This window comes from Arachis hypogaea, chromosome 14, assembly GCF_003086295.3.
Source record: "Arachis hypogaea cultivar Tifrunner chromosome 14, arahy.Tifrunner.gnm2.J5K5, whole genome shotgun sequence".
NCBI lineage: Eukaryota > Viridiplantae > Streptophyta > Magnoliopsida > Fabales > Fabaceae > Arachis > Arachis hypogaea.
Genome location: NC_092049.1, coordinates 19785 through 36245, shown reverse-complemented (window position 1 = coordinate 36245; position 16461 = coordinate 19785). Strand labels below are relative to the sequence as shown.

Below are 16461 nucleotides of genomic sequence, written 5' to 3'. Positions count from 1 at the left end.
AGTCAAAACTTTTTTTTTCAATTTTATCATTAACTCATTCCCCATTTTTCAATTCCAATTGGCAAATCCAAGCCTCTACTAGTGTCATTGCCATCACCACTGCAACCACCATCACCTCTTCTTTATTCATATTCTTCCCTCCAAACAACAACAATAAAAAAGATACTGAAATTTAAATCGAACAGCAGAAAAAGCACATAAACCTTGAAAAATTCAACAAAGATGAAGAAACATATACACATGCAACTCAAACTCAAATCTTATGGAAGATGAAGGAATAGTATAGCAGAAAGCACAACAATCTTGAAGAACTTCAATCTATTTTGGGGGTTACAACTTAATACAAGATGAAATAAAAAACAATAAATTCAACAGGAACGAGATGTATGTGACTGATGAATGTTGAGAGTCGTCGCCGATGAAGGTTGGGGGATCCGGAGTCTGGACGACATGGGGGAGGCATATAGCTGACGATGAGGAGCCTAGAGATATGTCCACAGAGGAAGCGAGGCTGAGTGAGGAAGTGCCGCTGGGAAGGAAGGTGAAGCTAGGAAGGTTGCAAGGAGGTCAGAAGAGGCGAGCTGGGCGCCAGGGCCGATAGGGAAGGTGGTGAAGCCGGCGAGCCGCGACTAGCCAGAGATCGGGAGGTAGCAAGGACAACAAGATGGCAAAGGGGAGGAGAGGTTGGACACATGCTAGCAGCATCAGCTGCGACGCAGTGATCCCCTTGTCCGAAGAAGAAGACTTTAAGTGGCTGTGTTTTGAAAGTGTGGGAGGTTTGGTGGGGGGATTGAATTGGACAATTAGGGTTGGGATGAGGGATTGAGTTAAAGTTAAAATTGAAAAAAGAAATTTTGACTAATTTTGACGGTTAAAAATTTAACAGTAAGGATAGAATTGAAACTAGTTCAAACGTTAAGAATATAATTGAATCAAATTAAATATTAGGGATAATTTAAAAAATTTCAGAAATGTTAGGGACAAAAATCATACTTCACCCAAAAAAACATAGTGGTATCAATTGAATTCGCCATTCATAATTCATTGCCTTTCACTGTAAGTAACATGCATATTATAAAAGATGCTCTTATGTCATACCTCACATGTTTACAAACTCAAAACTACTCCCTATGTTGGGTAGCTGAACAAAGATGTGTCTTATACAGGACTGCATCCTCAATCTGATGAATTTAAATCCGATTCGATCACGTTACATAGAAGCAGAAGATTTTTACTCTGGAACACACAATATTCTTTTGTTCTTTGACACTGGTAATAGTTCAAGCTCTGTTGCTGCACCGAATAAGAAGATTACGAATACAAGCAACAGATTATTCAAATGCTTTGGTTCATTGTTCCACCTATTCAAATGCTTTGGTTCATTGTTCCACCGTCTTCTATCTTCTTTCGCATTTTGTACTGTAAGGTAGCTGGTGCACAATCTAAAGGTGTTTCTCCTGAAAAAGAAAAAGCAGTTGATTATGATTTGCAGCCGGGAGTTTTGTTACTTTCCACTGTTAAGAACAATAGGAACAATAATATCAAGAAAGGAGAGGATTAATTGCCTTGTGCATTTTTGTACTCCAGGCTCGCACCCGAATCCATGAGAATGAAAACTATATCAGTTTGATTGAAGACCGCAGCCTACAGATAATATTAAAATTACTATCCAATATCAAGAAAACTGGAAATCTGGAATATATTAATTCTGACGGTGAAAGGCACAAGTACAAACAAGCAGAAGCACGCAAGCACAAACACACTACACACAGTAAGAGAGGTACCAAATGCAGTAACGATAGCCCTTGCTTGTCCCTGTAATTTGCATCCACACCCTGCACATTTTAGCATCCGTAAATACTTATTCCAGAAAATGAACTATAACTGTAAGTATGTAATTTTAAAGTGAAAAACCTCATCAAGAAGTTTCTTGACAGCAGCTACGTCACCATTTTTTATTGCTTCTCTTAAACCCTGAGAGAGAGCACTGTCTTCAGTTCAAAGTGACTTTCAATACCCAAGATTTTTTTCGCACAATGCAATAGCACAAGTGTAAACAATTGGGGGGAGGAGTTACCTCTCCATTGGCTCCATAATCGGTCTGGCTTCTCTCCGATGTCCCATTGGTTACATGACCAAAAGCAGAACTGCAATTTTACATTATAAATAATCAATAAGCTTAGGAACAAAAAATCACCAGTTGAATACCACAGAGGCATAGACACATAAATTTCTACACGTTCATAGGCCTTTTCCTTTTTTTTAGTTGTTTTTTTTTTCTCCCTTTGCTTACACAGTGGTTTTAGCTGATGGAGAATTCAGTTTTTAAAAAGAAATAGCTCCTAACAGTGATGGCCTGCTACAAGTTTTTAGTTATGTAGGTAGTAGACAATGCAAGGGTTAGAAAATAGAAACGCGATTTCTGTCACTCTACATCGTCAGGTTTTGATTCACAACTACATAATTAAACTGTTAACATTCAAGACATACTTAGTGTCAGCAAAAGCAGTTTTTTGTCCAGCAGGTCCTTACCTAAACTTGCTAGATGAACTGGAGCTTCTATTTTTTGGAGCAGTATCTGCCTTCTTAGGTTTAGGATTTGATTCAGAGGTAATAGCCGGAGAGGATATCTTCCGTCACAAAGGATTAAAAAGAAAACATGAGCTTATGCACTGCAACAACAAAGGTACCCGATAACAATAAGAATTATTACCTGCCGAGGTTGTGCAGAAGAGGAAGGTGTGGGAGCCTCAGACTCACAAATGCAAAGAGGCATTCCACACATACACTCTTTAATGCCCAATGCAAGTGTACTCCCTGCAGTAGGAATGGTTTTTGGATCATCATTGGCATCGATATCTATTTTAGAAATTGTATCCGTTATGCTGCTCACTCCACCGGAAGAAGCCTGTCTTAAACCATTCCCAGACCTGTGTCAAAGACACGATGGCATGTGTGGTATGTATGACTATCATATAATAGTGATCTCATTTAGAAAGCATCGTTATTATTACAAGAAGAGGAAATGAAAATGAAAACAGTACAGCATGGCTACATTGATAAAATTAATAAAGGGTCTCTTAAGGACCCCCTCTGTAATAACTTACACTCCTAACTTTATTCAATATTCTTCTCTCTTCCTAACGAGTTACTTCCTTAATTAAGGACATTCATATTGGCTTAAAATCACTAATTATGACGTTGAACTTGTTAACAAGTAACAGGCTAACAGCTCATATCCCACAGAACCTAACCTAAACACCAAGGTGTGATTGATATGACGTTTTGACTCAATCCAATATCCCACCCCCCCCCCCCCCCCGGGCGGCGTGTAACATAAAAGTAATAAAAAAGATGTTCAATCGATCTCTGGAGCACTTCACAGACTAGAATACATTGAACCAACATGTTAAAAAGATAAAAACTATACAATCCAAGATATTAGCATATTTTATGATTTAATATAGATCATAAGTCACACAGGTTCTCCTAACCATCTTTTCCTTGTAAGTGTTGACTATCTAACATGTTTTAAGAAATATGTATCTGATTTTTGTAGTCACATGATAATTCGGGGAAAAAATAAAATAAATGTAACATGCATACATTGAAACTTTAGACCAAGTAGTTTACCTTGAATTGTTGAAACAATCAGCACATACTCGGACACTTGAGTAAATGCCAAATTGAGGTAAAGCCTGCATAGTAAAGTATTGTTCTATGAAGTTCAAGGATACTACTAGAACAAGTATTTCACTCCCAAGAAAAAGTATCATACCATTTGATTTGATGAATGTTCATTGCACAAAGTTCTCCCACAGGATCGACAATGATGCTGCATACACACCTCAAAGAAGCATACAGTCAGTTGCCAGGAGAAGATTTTTATTATAAACAGAATTTCGTGTGCATTGGGCTTGCAAATTAAAGCCATGTAAGACAAGCAGAATTTACACACAGCCACATATACACCGTACACTGAAGAGAAGTAGTTCGCCAACATTTTAAAAGAGGATGATCACAGCATATTTAACATGCAATGATTGTTTGACACAAGCTATGCACCATGAGCAATATCATAGTCAATACAAATTCTTTAAGGCTCCTTCTGTAAGTAAAATTAAACAGTTTGTAACAACTTTAGACTTTGTGCCATTTTCACAACAAATGGACTGGATCTTAAATAAGCATTTAATCAAAACTGTTCGGAGTTGTGGTATTATTTACTTATGGCAAACATTAAAAGTTACTGAACATCGTTCCATGCACCTAAAAATTGATGTGAAATAATCGACCCTTCAACAATCATTAAAACAGGCAAGATCGCATCAATCGTTAAGAGATCCCCAAATGCAAATGGAATTGGTAAAAAAAAGTAAAATAAAATCTCAAATTAAGAATCTAAGACAGAACGTGAAGATATGATGGGAGGGATCTGAAGTACCCGTCTCCTGAAAGTGTTGAAACTGCAATTGCAGACAACACATCGCGCTGCTTCTTGGAATGAAGGTGGTTCTGTGGCTGACATGAAGATGCGTCTCTGTCCGAGCCCAATAGGGGTATCCGGGTATCTTTTCTTTAGCCCTCAAATGGACAAAGCTACAATATTTTTCTCTCTTGTCTGGTATTAATCCAAATGAATGAGCAAATTGCCCAGAATCAATTCATTTATTTAATTGAGGATTAATAAAATTTCTTGTTGCAGAGCTTATGGAGGATGACCATCATCTTAACTTTATGTAAATTGTTATTATTATTATTATTATTATTATTATTATTATTTTGGCGAATCATAAAATTGGATCAGTTTTGGTGTATTTATTGATAAGGGCCCATTTAGTATGTAATCTAATTTTATAAAAAATAATATTAGGAGGACCGAATACCAAACAAGAAAATATTGGGAGGACCGAAATCGTCGAATCCAGTCACCAAACCCAAATAAAGCGGCGAATTGTGACTGTTCGGGAGAAAAAAAACGAGTATAGCGTTGAAAATGATGGCCCAATTTGAAGGGCTTTTTCGGAACTTCAAGAAAAGATGGAGGGAGCGCCTGGGCAGCCCAAGGGAGGAATTGCTAGGAAGAGAACAAGTATCCACTATCCACAATGCAGCTGACCAGGGGAAACACATGGCTGCTTGCTCCTGTCTCTTTCCTTCACGGATAAACCACAACAAAATAATTGGATGGCCAAGTGAAGTCATTTTCATATCTTCACTTACTAAAAAATTTACAAAGAGGGAGGAAGAGTTGTATGGATGGTGTTCTAATCGGGAGTTCAGTAAAATTTTAAATTTAAAAGAGTAAAATAATATTGGTGATTCGTAATTTCATTAAATATAAAGAATACATTATTCCATTTTTAAATTATCCTAAATATGTAAGTTAATTTATTTAATATTAATTTTAATTAATATTAGTGTTTATTGTATTAGTTAGTATTATTTGGAGACGGTTAATGTGTTAGAATTTATGAATATGTTTTGAAATCACTAAAAAATATTTGTAATTAGTTAAAATGTTAGAATATGTAGAGTAAAGTTTTTTAAAAATATTTAGAGTTAATATAAAATTGATGTAATTAGTTAAAATTTTAGATTTTTTGTGCTATAATTTTTTTGTAATATATTTAGGCTTAATAGAAATAATACGTGATTAATAAGAGTGGAATATCAAAAGTTGTAATTAATATTTTTGTAAAAAAAATTGTTACTAACAGTAATAATATGTTTAGAATGAAAATGTTAAAAGTTATTATTAAAATTTTTTTTTTAAAATAAGTTTACGAATGTTTAATAGTATGTTTACTAATATTAGTTAAAATATGTTTATTAAAAATTGTATTGGAAGACTCTGGTATGGGTTGTAAGATGGATCGGGGACTTGCGGGTCGGAATGATGGCCGGATCGTCTGATTAGAGCAATGTGGGTGGTATCTGCAAAGACATTCCGACGCTCAAGTTAGAATGGATTTTTCAAGGGTTTTTCTAGGGTTTTTTATATTTTTATAGGTTTTTCAAGGGTTTTCTTAGGGTACTTAGAGTTTTTTAGGGTTTTCTTGGGTTTTTTAAAGGTTTTTTTTTGTTATCTTGAATTTTTAGGGTTTTCCAGGTTTTTCTAGGATTTTTCTAGGATTTTCTATGGTTTTCTAGGGTTTTATAGGGATTTCTAGGATTTTCTAGGGTTTTTGTAGGATTTTCTAATGTTTTTCTAGGGGTTCCTAATACTTTCTAGGATTTTTTATGGTTTTCTTAGGGTTTTCTAGGGGTTTTCAAGGGTTTTCTAAGATTTTTCTAGAGTTTTCTAAAGTTTTCTAAGATTTTCTAGGTTTTTCTGGGTTTTATTAGGTTTTCTTAGGGTTTTCTAGGGTTATCTAGGGTTTTAGTGTTTTTTATGGTTTTCGAAGGTTCTTTAGAATATCTTAGGGTTTTTCTAGGGTTTTCTATGTTTCTCAAGGTTTTTCTAAGATTTTCTTAGGGTTTTCTAGTGTACTTAGAGTTTTTAGGGTTTTCTTGGATTTTTCTAGGGGTATCTAGGGTTTTTAGGGTTTTCTAGATTTTTCTAAAATTTTTCTAGGATTTTCTAGTGTTTTTCTAGGATTTTCTAGGGTTTTTCTAAAGTTTTCTAGGATTTTCTAGGGTTTTTTTAGGATTTTCTAAGTTTTTCTTGGATTTTCTAGGGTTTTCTTAGGGTTTTCTACGGTTTTTTTATTTTCTAGGGTTTTCTGGGGGTTTCGAGGGTTTTTTAGGATTTTCTAGATTTTTTCTAGAATTTTCATGGGTTTTCCAGGATTTTCTTAGGGTTCTCTAGGATTTTTTAAGATTTTTTTTGGATTTTCTAGCGTTTTTAGGGTTTTCTAGGGTTTTCTAGTATTTTCGGGGGTTTTTTAGGTTTTTTAGGATTTTTCTAGGACTTTCTAAGATTTTTTAGGGTTTTTTAAGGTTTCCTAGGGTTTTCTAGGGTTTTCTAAGGTTTTTTAGGATTTTCTAGGGTTTTCTAGGATTTTCTAGGATTTTCTAGGATTTTTCTAGGGTTTTTTACGGTTTTCTAGGGTTTTTTATGATTATCTACGGTTTTCTAGGATTTTTCTAGGGTTTCTTAGGATTTTCTAGGATTCTCTACTATTTTCTATGGTTTTTCTAGGGTTTTCTCGGGTTTTTTAGAGTTTTCTAGGGTTTCCTAGGGTTTTCTAGTGTTTTCTAAGATTTTCCTAAGGTTTTCTAGGATTTTCTTATGTTTTTCTAGGGTTATTAGAATTTTCTAGGGTTTTCTAGGATTTTTCTCGGGTTTTCTAGTATTTTCTAGGTTTATCTAGGGTTTTCTATGGTTTTCTAGTATTTTTCTAGAGTTTCCTAGGATTTTTTAGAATTTTCTAGGGTTTTCTAAGGTTTTCTTTATTTTTCCAGGCTTTTCTAGCGTTGTCTTAGAGTTTTCTAAGATTTTTAGGATTTTCTATTATTTTCTAGGGTACTTAGAGTTTTTTAGGGGTTTTCTAGAGTTTTCTAGGATTTTCTCAGGGTTTTCTACGGCTTTTAGTATTTTCTAGGGTTTTTTAGTATTTTCAAGGATTTTTTTTTGTTTTCTAGGTTTTTCTTGGATTTTCTAGGGTTATCTAGGGTTTTCTAGGTTTTTTTTTAGGGTTTTCTAGGATTTTTCTTGGGTTTTCTAGGATTATCTAGGGTTTTCTAGGATTTTCGAGGGTTTTTAGGGTTTTCTAGGGTTTGCTATGGTTTTTCAAGGGTTTTTCTAGGGTTTTTCCGCGTTTTCTAGGATTTTTAGGACTTTCTAGTATTTTCTTGGGTTTTTCTCGGGTTTTGTATGGTTATCTAGGATTTTCTTGGGTTTTTCTAGAGTTTTTTACGATTATCTACAGTTTTCTAGGGTTTTTCTAGGGTTTTCTTAGGATTTTCTACTATTTTCTAGGTTTTTATAGGGTTTTTGTAGGGTTTTCTAGGGTTTTTTATGGTTTTCTAGGGTTTCCTTGGGTTTTTTAGGGTTTTCTAGGGTTTTTCTAAATTTTTCTAGGATTTTCTAGATTTTTCTAGAATTTTCTTAGGGTTTTATGGGTTTTGGTAGGGTTTTCTTGTGTTTTTCTAGGGTTTTTAGGATTTTCTAGTATTTTCTAGGTTTTTTAGCTTTTTCTAGGATTTTCTAGGGTTTTCAAGGATTTTTTAGGGTTCTCTTGGATTTTTCTTGGATTTTCTAGGTTTTTCTAGTGTTTTCTAGGGATTTTTTAGGGTTTTCTAGAATTTTTCTTGGGTTATATAGGGTTATCTAGGGTTTTCTCGGGTTTTCAAGGGTTTTTAGGATTTTATAGGGTTTGCTAGGATTTTTAGGGTTTTTCTAGGGGCTTTTAGGGTTTTCTAGGTTTTTCTAGGGTTTTTAGGACTTTTTAGTGTTTTCTAGGGTACTTAGGATTTTCTAGGGTTATCTAGGATTTTCTTAGGTTTTTCTAGGATTTTTTTACGATTTTTAGTGTTTTTTACGATTCTCTACGTTTTTCTATGGTTTTTTAAGGGTTTCTTAGGGTTTCTTAGGGTTTTCTAGGATTTTCTACTGTTTTCTAGAGTTTTTCTATGGTTTTCTAGTGTTTCCTAGGATTTTCCTAGGGTTTTCTAGGATTTTCTTGTGTTTTTCTTGAGTTATTAGAAGTTTCTAGGATTTTTCTAGGGTTTTCTAGTGTTTTCTAGGTTTATCTAGGATTTTCTATGGTTTTCTTAGGGTTTTCTAGTGTTTTTCTAGGGTTTCCTATGATTTTTTAGTGTTTTCTAGGAGTTTCTAAGGTTTCTCTAGGGTTTTCTATGACTTTTAGCGTTTTCTAGGATTTTTGAGGACTTTTTAGGGTTTTATAGGGTTCTCTAGGGTTTTTCTAAAGTTTTCTAGGTTTTTCTAGGGTTTTATTAGGGTTTTCTAGGGTTTTCAAGGTTTTTTCTTAGGTTTTCTAGGGTTATCGATGTTTTTTAGGGTTTTCTAGGGTTTGCTAAGATTTTTCAAGAATTTTTCTAAGGTCTTTTAGGGTTTTCTGGGGTTTTCTAGGGTATTTAGGATTTTCTAGTGTTTTCTAGGGTACTTAGGATTTTTTAGGATTTTCTAGGGTTTTTCTAAGATTTTCTAGGATTATCTAGGATTTTTAGGGTTTTCCTATTGTTTTTTACGGTTTTTTAAGTTTTTACGATTAGCTACGATTTTCTTGGGTTTTTCTAGGGTTTTTCTAGGGTTTTTTAGGATTTCCTAGGGTTTTCTATGATTTTTCTAGGGTTTTCTAGGGTTTCTTATGGTTTTCTAGGATTTCTACTATTTTCTAGGGTTTTTCTAGGGATTTCTAGGGTATTTTAGGGCTTTCTAAGGTTTCTTATGATTATCTGGAATTTCCTAGGATTTTTTAGGGGTTTTTAGTATTTTTCTAAGTTTTTAGGATTTTTCTAGTATTTTCTAGGGATTTCTAGAGTTTTTTAGAATTTTCTAGGATTTTTTATAGTTTTTATAGGATTTTCTACATTTATATAGGATTTTTAGGTTTTCTACAGTTATCTAGGATTTTTAGGATTTTTCAGATTTTTCTAGAATTTTTTTAGGATTTTTAGGATTTTTTAGGGCATTCTAGGATTTTCTAGGATTTTTCTAAGGTTTTCTAGGATTTTTAGAGTTTTTCTAGAGTTTCCTAGGATTTTCTAGAATTTTCTAGGGGTTTTTAGGGTTTTTTAAGGTTTCCTAGGTTTTTTCAAGGGTTTTTTGGATATCCTAAATTTTCTAGGGTTTTCTAGGATTTTCTAGGATAATTTTAGGGTTTTCTAGGGTTTTTTAGGATTTTCTAGGGTTTTCGAGGGTTTTTTAGGGTATTGTAGATTTTTCTAGGGTTTTCTAGGGTTTTTCTAGAATTTTTTAGGGTTTCCTATGGTTTTCTAGGGTTTTCCTAAGTTTTCTTGGATTTTCGAAGGTTTTTTAGGATTTTCTAGGGTTTTCTAGGTTTTATAGGATTTTATAGGGTTTTTCATTGTTTTCTAGGATTTTTTACAGTTTTCTAGGAACTTCTAGAATTTTTTAGGGTTTTTTAGGGTTTTCTTGGATTTTCTTAGGGTTCTCTAGGTTTTTTAGGGTTTTCTCGGGTTTTCTAGAGTTTTCTAGGATTTTATAGGGTTTTTCTAGATTTTTCTAGGATTTTTTATGGTTTTCTAGGATTTTCTAGGATTTTCTAGGGTGTTCTAGGCTTTTCCTAGGGTTTTCTAGGGTTTTTCTTGGGCTTTCTAGGATTTTCTAGGGCTCTTTAGTGTTTTTCTAGGGTTTTCTAGTATTTTCTAGGTTTATCTCGGGTTTTCTAGATTTATCTAGGATTCTTTGGGAATTTTCTTGGGTTTTCTTAGGGTTTTATAGGATTTTTCTAGGGTTTTCTAGGATTTTCTTAGGATTTTCTAGGATTTTTAGGATTTTCTAGTATTTTCTAAGGTTTTCTAGGATTTTCTTGTGTTTTTCGAGGTTTTTTAGGGTTTTCTAGGATTTTGAGGATTTTTTAGGGTTCTCTAGGGTTTTTCTTGGGTTTTCAATGTTTTTCTAGAGTTTTCTAGGATTTTTTTGGGATTTTCTAGGATTTTTCTTCGGTTTTCTAGGGTTATCTAGGGTTTTCTAGGATTTTCGACGATTTTTAGGATTTTCTAGGGTTTGCTAGCATTTTTAGGATTTTTCAAGGGTTTTTCTAGAGTCTTTTAGGGTTTTCTAAGATTTTCTAGGATTTTTAGGAGGTACTTAGGATTTTCTAGGATTTTTCTAGGTTTTTCTTGGGTTATCTAGGATTTTCTTGGGTTTTTCTATGGTTTTTTACGATTTTCTAGGATTTTTTATGATTATCTACGTTTTTCTAGGGTTTTCTAGGGTTTCTTAGGATTTTCTAGGATTTTCTACTGTTTTCTAGGGTTTTTCTATGGTTTTCTCGGGTTTTTTAGAGTTTTCTAGGGTTTCCTAGATTTTTTTAGTGTTTCCTAGGATTTTCCTAGGGTTCTCTAGGATTTTCTTGTGTTTTTCTAGGGTTATTAGAATTTTCTAAGGTTTTCTAGGATTTTTCAAGGTTTTCCTAGTGTTTTCTAGGTTTATCTAGGATTTTCTATGGTTTTCATAGGGTTTTCTAGTGTTTTTCTATAGTTTTCTAGGATTTTTTTGTATTTTTCTAGGGTTTTCTAGATTTTTCTAGAGTTTTCTTAGGATTTTCTAGGGTTTTCTGTATTTTTCTAAGATTTTCTAGCATTTTCTTAGGGTTTTCTAGGGTTTTTAGAATTTTCTAGTGTTTTCTAGGGTACTTAGGGTTTTCTAGGGGTTTCTAGAGTTTTTCTAGGGGTTTCTAGGATTTTCTCAGGGTTTTCTATGGCTTTTAGTGTTTTCTAGGCTTTTTGAGGATTTTTTAGGGTTTTCTAGTGTTCTCTAGGGTTTTTCTAGGGTTTTCTAGGTTTTTCTAGGGTTTTCTATGGTTTTCTTAGGGTTTTCGAATGTTTTCAAGGGTTTTTCTTGGCCTTTCTAGGGTTTTCGAAGTTTTTTAGAATTTTTTAGGGTTTTCTAGGGTTTTTAGGATTTTTTAGTGGTTTCTAAGGTACATAGGATTTTTTAGGTTTTTCTAGGATTTTTTTAGGATTTTCTAGGATTTTCTCAGGGTTTTCTACAGGTTTTAGTGTTTTCTAGGGTTTTGGAAGATTTTTTCGGGGTTTTCTAGGATTTTTCTAGGGTTCTCTAGGTTTTTCTAGGGTTTTCTAGCATTTTCTTAGGGTTTTCAAGGGTTTTTCTTAGGTTTTCTAGGATTATCTAGGAGCTTCTAGGGTTTTCGAGGTTTTTAGAATTTTCTAGGGTTTGCTAGGGTTTTTAGGGTTTTTTATTGGTTTTTCTAGGGTCTTTTAGGTTTTTCTAGGGTTTTCTAGGATTTTTAGGATTTTTTAGTGTTTTCTAGGGTACTTTGGATTTTTTAGGCTTTTCTAGGATTTTTTTAGGATTTTCTAGGATTATCTAGGATTATCTAGGGCTTTTCTAGGGTTTTTTTACGATTTTCTAGGATTTTTTACAATTATCTACAATTTTCTTGGGTTTTTTTAGGAATTTCTAGGGTTTTCTAGGATTTACTATGGTTTTCTTAGGTTTTTTAGTGTTATCTAGGATTTCTTAGGGTTTTCTAGGTTTTTCTAGAGTTTTCTCGGATTTTCTAGTGTTTTCTAGGGTTTTTCTTGGGTTTTCTAGGATTTTTCAGTGTTTTACTAGGATTTTCTAATATTTTCTAAGGTTTTTCTAGGTTTTTCTAGGGTTTTTAAGGTATTTTTCGATTTTCTAGGATTTTCTAGGGATTTTCAGGAGTTTTCTGGGGTTTTCTAGGGGTTTTTTAGGATTTTCTAGTAATTTCTAGGGATTTCTAGGGTTTTCTAAGGTTTTCTTAAGGTTTTCTAGAGTTTTTGAGGATTTTTTAGGGTTTTCAACAGTTTTCAAGGGTTTTTCTAGGATTTTCTAAGATTTTCTAGGGTTTTCTGGGTTTTTCTAGGATTTTTTAGGGTTTTCTAGGATTTTCTTGGGTTTTCTAGGGTTTTCTAGGAATTTCTAAGGGTTTTCTAGATTTTTCTTGGGATTTCGAGAGGTTTTCTTGGGTTTTCTAGGGTTTTTTAAGATTTTCTAGGATTTTCTAGGGATTTTCTAGGGATTTCTAGGATTTTCTTAGGGTTTTCTAGTGTTTTCGAGAGTTTTTAGGGTTTTCTATGGTTTTCGAGGGGTTTTCTATAATTTTAGAGGGTTTTCTAGACTTTTTGTGGTTTTTTTAGGATTCTCTAGGGTTTTCTAAGGTTTTCTAGGTTTTTTTGGGTTTTTTACGGTATTTTAGGGATTTCTAAGGGTTTTCTTGTGTTTTCTAAGTTTTTATAGGGTTTTTCTAGGATTTTCTAGGGTTTTCTAGGGTTTAGGTTTTTCTAGGGATTTCCAGGGGTTTTCTGGGGTTCTCTAGCATTTTCTAGGATTTTCTAGGGATTTTCTAAGATTTTCTAGGGATTTCTAGGATTTTCTAAGATTTTCTTATAGTTTTCTAGTGTTTTCGAGAGTTTTTTAGGGTTTTCTATGGTTATCGAGGATTTTCCTAGGATTTTCTAGGATTTTCTGGGGGTTTTCTTGGGTATTCTAGGATTTTCTAGGGTTTTCTAGGGATTTCTAAGGATTTTCTAAGTTTTTCTAAGGATTTTTCTGGGATTTTCTAGGGTTTTCTAGAGTTTTTCTAGGTTTTCTTGGGTTTTCTAGGGTTTTCGAGAGATTTCTGAGAGTTTTTTATGGTTTTCTTAGGATTTTCCAGGGTTTTCGAGAGTTTTTTTGGATTTTCTATGGTTTTCGAAGGTTTTTCTAGGATTTTCTAGGGTTTTTTAGGGTTTTTCTAGGGTTTTCTTGGGTTTTCTAGGATTTTTAAGGATTTTCTAGGATTTCCTTGGGTTTTTTAGAGTTTTCTAGGGATTTCTGAGGGTTTTCTAGGGTATTTTAGAGTTTTCTAGGAATTTCTGAGGGTTTTCTAGTATTTTTTAGAATTTTCTAAGGATTTTTAGGATTTTCTAAGATTTTCTTAGGGTTTTCTAGGATTTTCGAGAGTTTTTTAGGGTTTTCTAGGATTTTCTAGGATTTTCTGTTGTTTTTCTAGGGTTTTCTTGGGTTTTCTTGGGTTTTCTAGGGTTTTTTTGGATTTTCTACGGTTTTCTAGGGATTTCTAAGGGTTTTAAAGGGTTTTCGAGGGTTTTCTAGGGTTTTTCTAGTATTTTCTAGTATTTTCTAGGATTTTTCTAGGATTTTTGAGGGTTTTTTTTAGGATTTTCTATGGTTTTCGAGGGTTTTTCTTGAAATTTCTAGGGTTTTCTAGAATTTTCTTGGCTTTTCTAGGGTTTTCTAGGGATTTCTGAGGGTATTTTAGGGTTTTCTAGGTTTTTCTAGGAGTTTTCTAGGGTTTTCTAGATTTTTTTATGGTTTTCTTCGATTTTCTAGGGCTTTCCTAGGATTTTCTAGGGTTTTCTATGGATTTATAGGATTTTCTATGTTTTTCTTAGGGTTTTCTATGATTTTCGAGGATTTTTCTAGGATTTTCTAGGATTTTCTAAGATTTTTTGGGGGGTTTTCTTGATTTTTCTAGCATTTTCTAGGGTTTTCTTGTGTTTTTCTAGGTTTTTCTAGGGATTTCTAAGGGTTTTCTAGGGTTTTTCTAGGGTTTTTCTAGGGTTTTTCTAGGATTTTCAAGGGTTTTCTGGGATTTTCTAGGATTTTCTAGGGATTTCTAGGGATTTCTGAGGGTTTTCTAGATTTTTCTAGGAGTTTTCTGGGATTTTCTAGGGTTTTTTATGGTTTTCTACAATTTTCTAGGATTTTCTAAGGTTTTTCTAGGTTTTTCTAGGGTTTTCCATGGATTTATAGGGTTTTCTATGATTTTCTTAGAGTTTTCTATGGTTTTCGAGGATTTTTTAGGGTTTTTTACAGTTTTGAAGGGTTTTTCTAGGATTTTCTATAATTTTCTAGGGTTTTCTGGGGTTTTTCTACGATATTCTAGGATTTTCTAGGATTTTCTTGGGTTTTCTAGAGTTTTCTAGGAATTTCTAAGGGTTTTCTAGGATTTTCTAGGTTTTTCTCGGGATTTTTTGGGATTTTTTGAGATTTTCTAGGATCCTCTAGGATTTTCTAGGGATTTCTAGGATTTTCTAGGCTTTTCTAGGATTTTCTAAGATTTTCTTTGGGTTTTCTAGGATTTTCGAGAGTTTTTTAGGGTTTTCTATGGTTTTTAAGTGTTTTTTTATGATTTTCTAAGGTTTTCTAGGGGTTTTCTTGGGTTTTCTAGGAATTTCTAAGGGTTTTCTAGGGTTTTCTAAGTTTTTCTAGTGTTTTCTAGGTTTTTTTAGAATTTTCTAGCGTTTTCTAGAATTTTTCTAGGGTTTTTGAGGATTTTTTAGTGTTTTTCTAGTATTTTCTAAAGTTTTCTAGGGTTTTTCTAGGATTTTCGAGGGTTTTTTAGGGTTTTCTATGGTTTTCGAGGGTTTTCTAAGATTTTCTAGGGTTTTCTAAGATTTTCTTGGGTTTTCTAGGATTTTCTAGGAATTTCTGAAGGTATTCTAAGGTTTTCCAGGTTTTTCTAGGAGTTTTCTTGGGTTTTCTAGGGTTTTTTATGTTTTTCTATGGTTTTCTATGATTTTCTAGGATTTTTCTAGGATTTTCTAGGGTTTTCTATGGATTTATAGGGTTTTCTATGTTTTTCTCAGGGTTTTCTATGGTTTTTGAGGGTTTTTCTAGGATTTTCTAATGTTTTCTAGGGTTTTCTGTGGTTTTTCTAGGGTTTTCTAGGGTTTTCTTGGGTCTTCTAGGATTTTCTAGGGATTTCTAAGGTTTTTCTAGGGTTTTCTCGGGTTTTCGAGAGTTTTTTTGGATTTTCTATGATTTTCGAGGGTTTTTCTAAGATTTTCTAGGGTTTTCTAGGATTTTCTAGGGTTTTCTAGGATTTTTAAGAATTTTCTAGGATTTTCTTGAGTTTTTTAGAGTTTTCTAGGGATTTCTGAGGGTTTTCTAGGGTATTTTAGAGTTTTCTAGGGATTTCTGAGGGTTTTCTAGGATTTTCTAGAGTTTTCTAGGGATTTTTAGGGTTTTCTAAGATTTTCTTAGGGTTTTCTAGGATTTTCGAGAGTTTTTTAGGAATTTCTAAAGTTTTCTAGGGTTTTCTAGGATTTTCTGTGGTTTTTCTGGAGTTTTCTAGGGTTTTCTTGGGTTTTTTTGGGTTTTGTAGGATTTTTTTTTTATTTTCTACGGTTTTCTAGGGATTTCTAAGAGTTTTTAAGGGTTTTCTAAGTTTTTTTTATGGTTTTTTTTAGGATTTTCTAGGGGTTTCTAGGATTTTTTAGGGTTTTCGATGGTTTTTAGGGTTTTTCAAGTATTTTCTAGTGTTTTCTAGGATTTTTCTAGGGTTTTCGAGGGTTTTTTTAGGGTTTTGTATGGTTTTCGAAAGTTTTTCTAGGAATTTCTAGGGTTTTCTAGAATTTTCTTGGGTTTTCTAGGGATTTCTGAGTGTATTCTAGGATTTTCTAGGTTTTTCTAGGAGTTTTCTAGGGTTTTCTAAGATTTTCTATGGTTTTGTTCGATTCTCTAGGATTTTCTAGGGCTTTCCTAGGATTTTCTAGGGTTTTCTATGCATTTATAGGGTTTTCTATGTTTTTCTTAGGGTTTTCTATGGTTTTTGAGGGTTTTTCTAGGATTTTCTAGGGTTTCAAGGGTTTTCTAGGGGTTTTCTTGGTTTTTCTAGCGTTTTCTAGGATTTTCTTGGGTTTTCTAGGGTTTTCTAGGGATTTCTAAGGATTTTCTAGGGATTTCTAGGGTTTTTCTAGGGTTTTCTAGGATTTTCAAGGGTTTTCTGGGATTTTCTTGGGTTTTCTAGGGTTTTCTAGGAATTTCTAGGGATTTCTGAGGGTTTTCTAGGTTTTTCTAGGATTTTCTAGGGTTTT

General features: G+C 33.4%; 1 protein-coding gene across 2 annotated transcripts; it reads right to left on the bottom strand.

Annotated features, from left to right (window-relative positions):
- Positions 1-993: 993 nt before the first annotated feature.
- On the bottom strand, positions 994-4752 carry LOC112740733 (uncharacterized). Of its 2 annotated transcripts, XM_025789327.3 has the most exons (11): positions 4445-4752; positions 3779-3835; positions 3634-3698; positions 2714-2930; positions 2533-2630; positions 2078-2147; positions 1915-1974; positions 1785-1835; positions 1566-1644; positions 1392-1457; positions 1105-1361 (listed from the first exon to the last, which is right to left on the bottom strand). In XM_025789327.3, the coding sequence occupies exons 1-11, from the start codon at positions 4526-4528 to the stop codon at positions 1336-1338; spliced, it is 873 nt and encodes a 290-aa protein (XP_025645112.1). In that variant the 5' UTR covers positions 4529-4752; the 3' UTR covers positions 1105-1335. The 2 variants fall into 2 exon arrangements, with proteins under 2 accessions (XP_025645110.1, XP_025645112.1); XM_025789325.3 differs by having other exon boundaries at positions 994-1457.
- Between the last annotated feature and the right edge of the window lie 11709 nt (positions 4753-16461).

Excerpts from the sequence above, each read along its gene's own strand:
- LOC112740733 (XM_025789325.3), bottom strand. The coding sequence starts at position 4,528 with ATGTCAGCCACAGAACCACCTTCATTCCAAGAAGCAGCGCGATGTGTT. Across the intron at positions 1,975-2,077 it reads ATTATGGAGCCAATGGAGAG|GGTTTAAGAGAAGCAATAAA; the intron begins GTAACTCCTCCC and ends GCTCTCTCTCAG. Across the intron at positions 1,836-1,914 it reads TCAAGAAACTTCTTGATGAG|GGTGTGGATGCAAATTACAG; the intron begins GTTTTTCACTTT and ends TAAAATGTGCAG.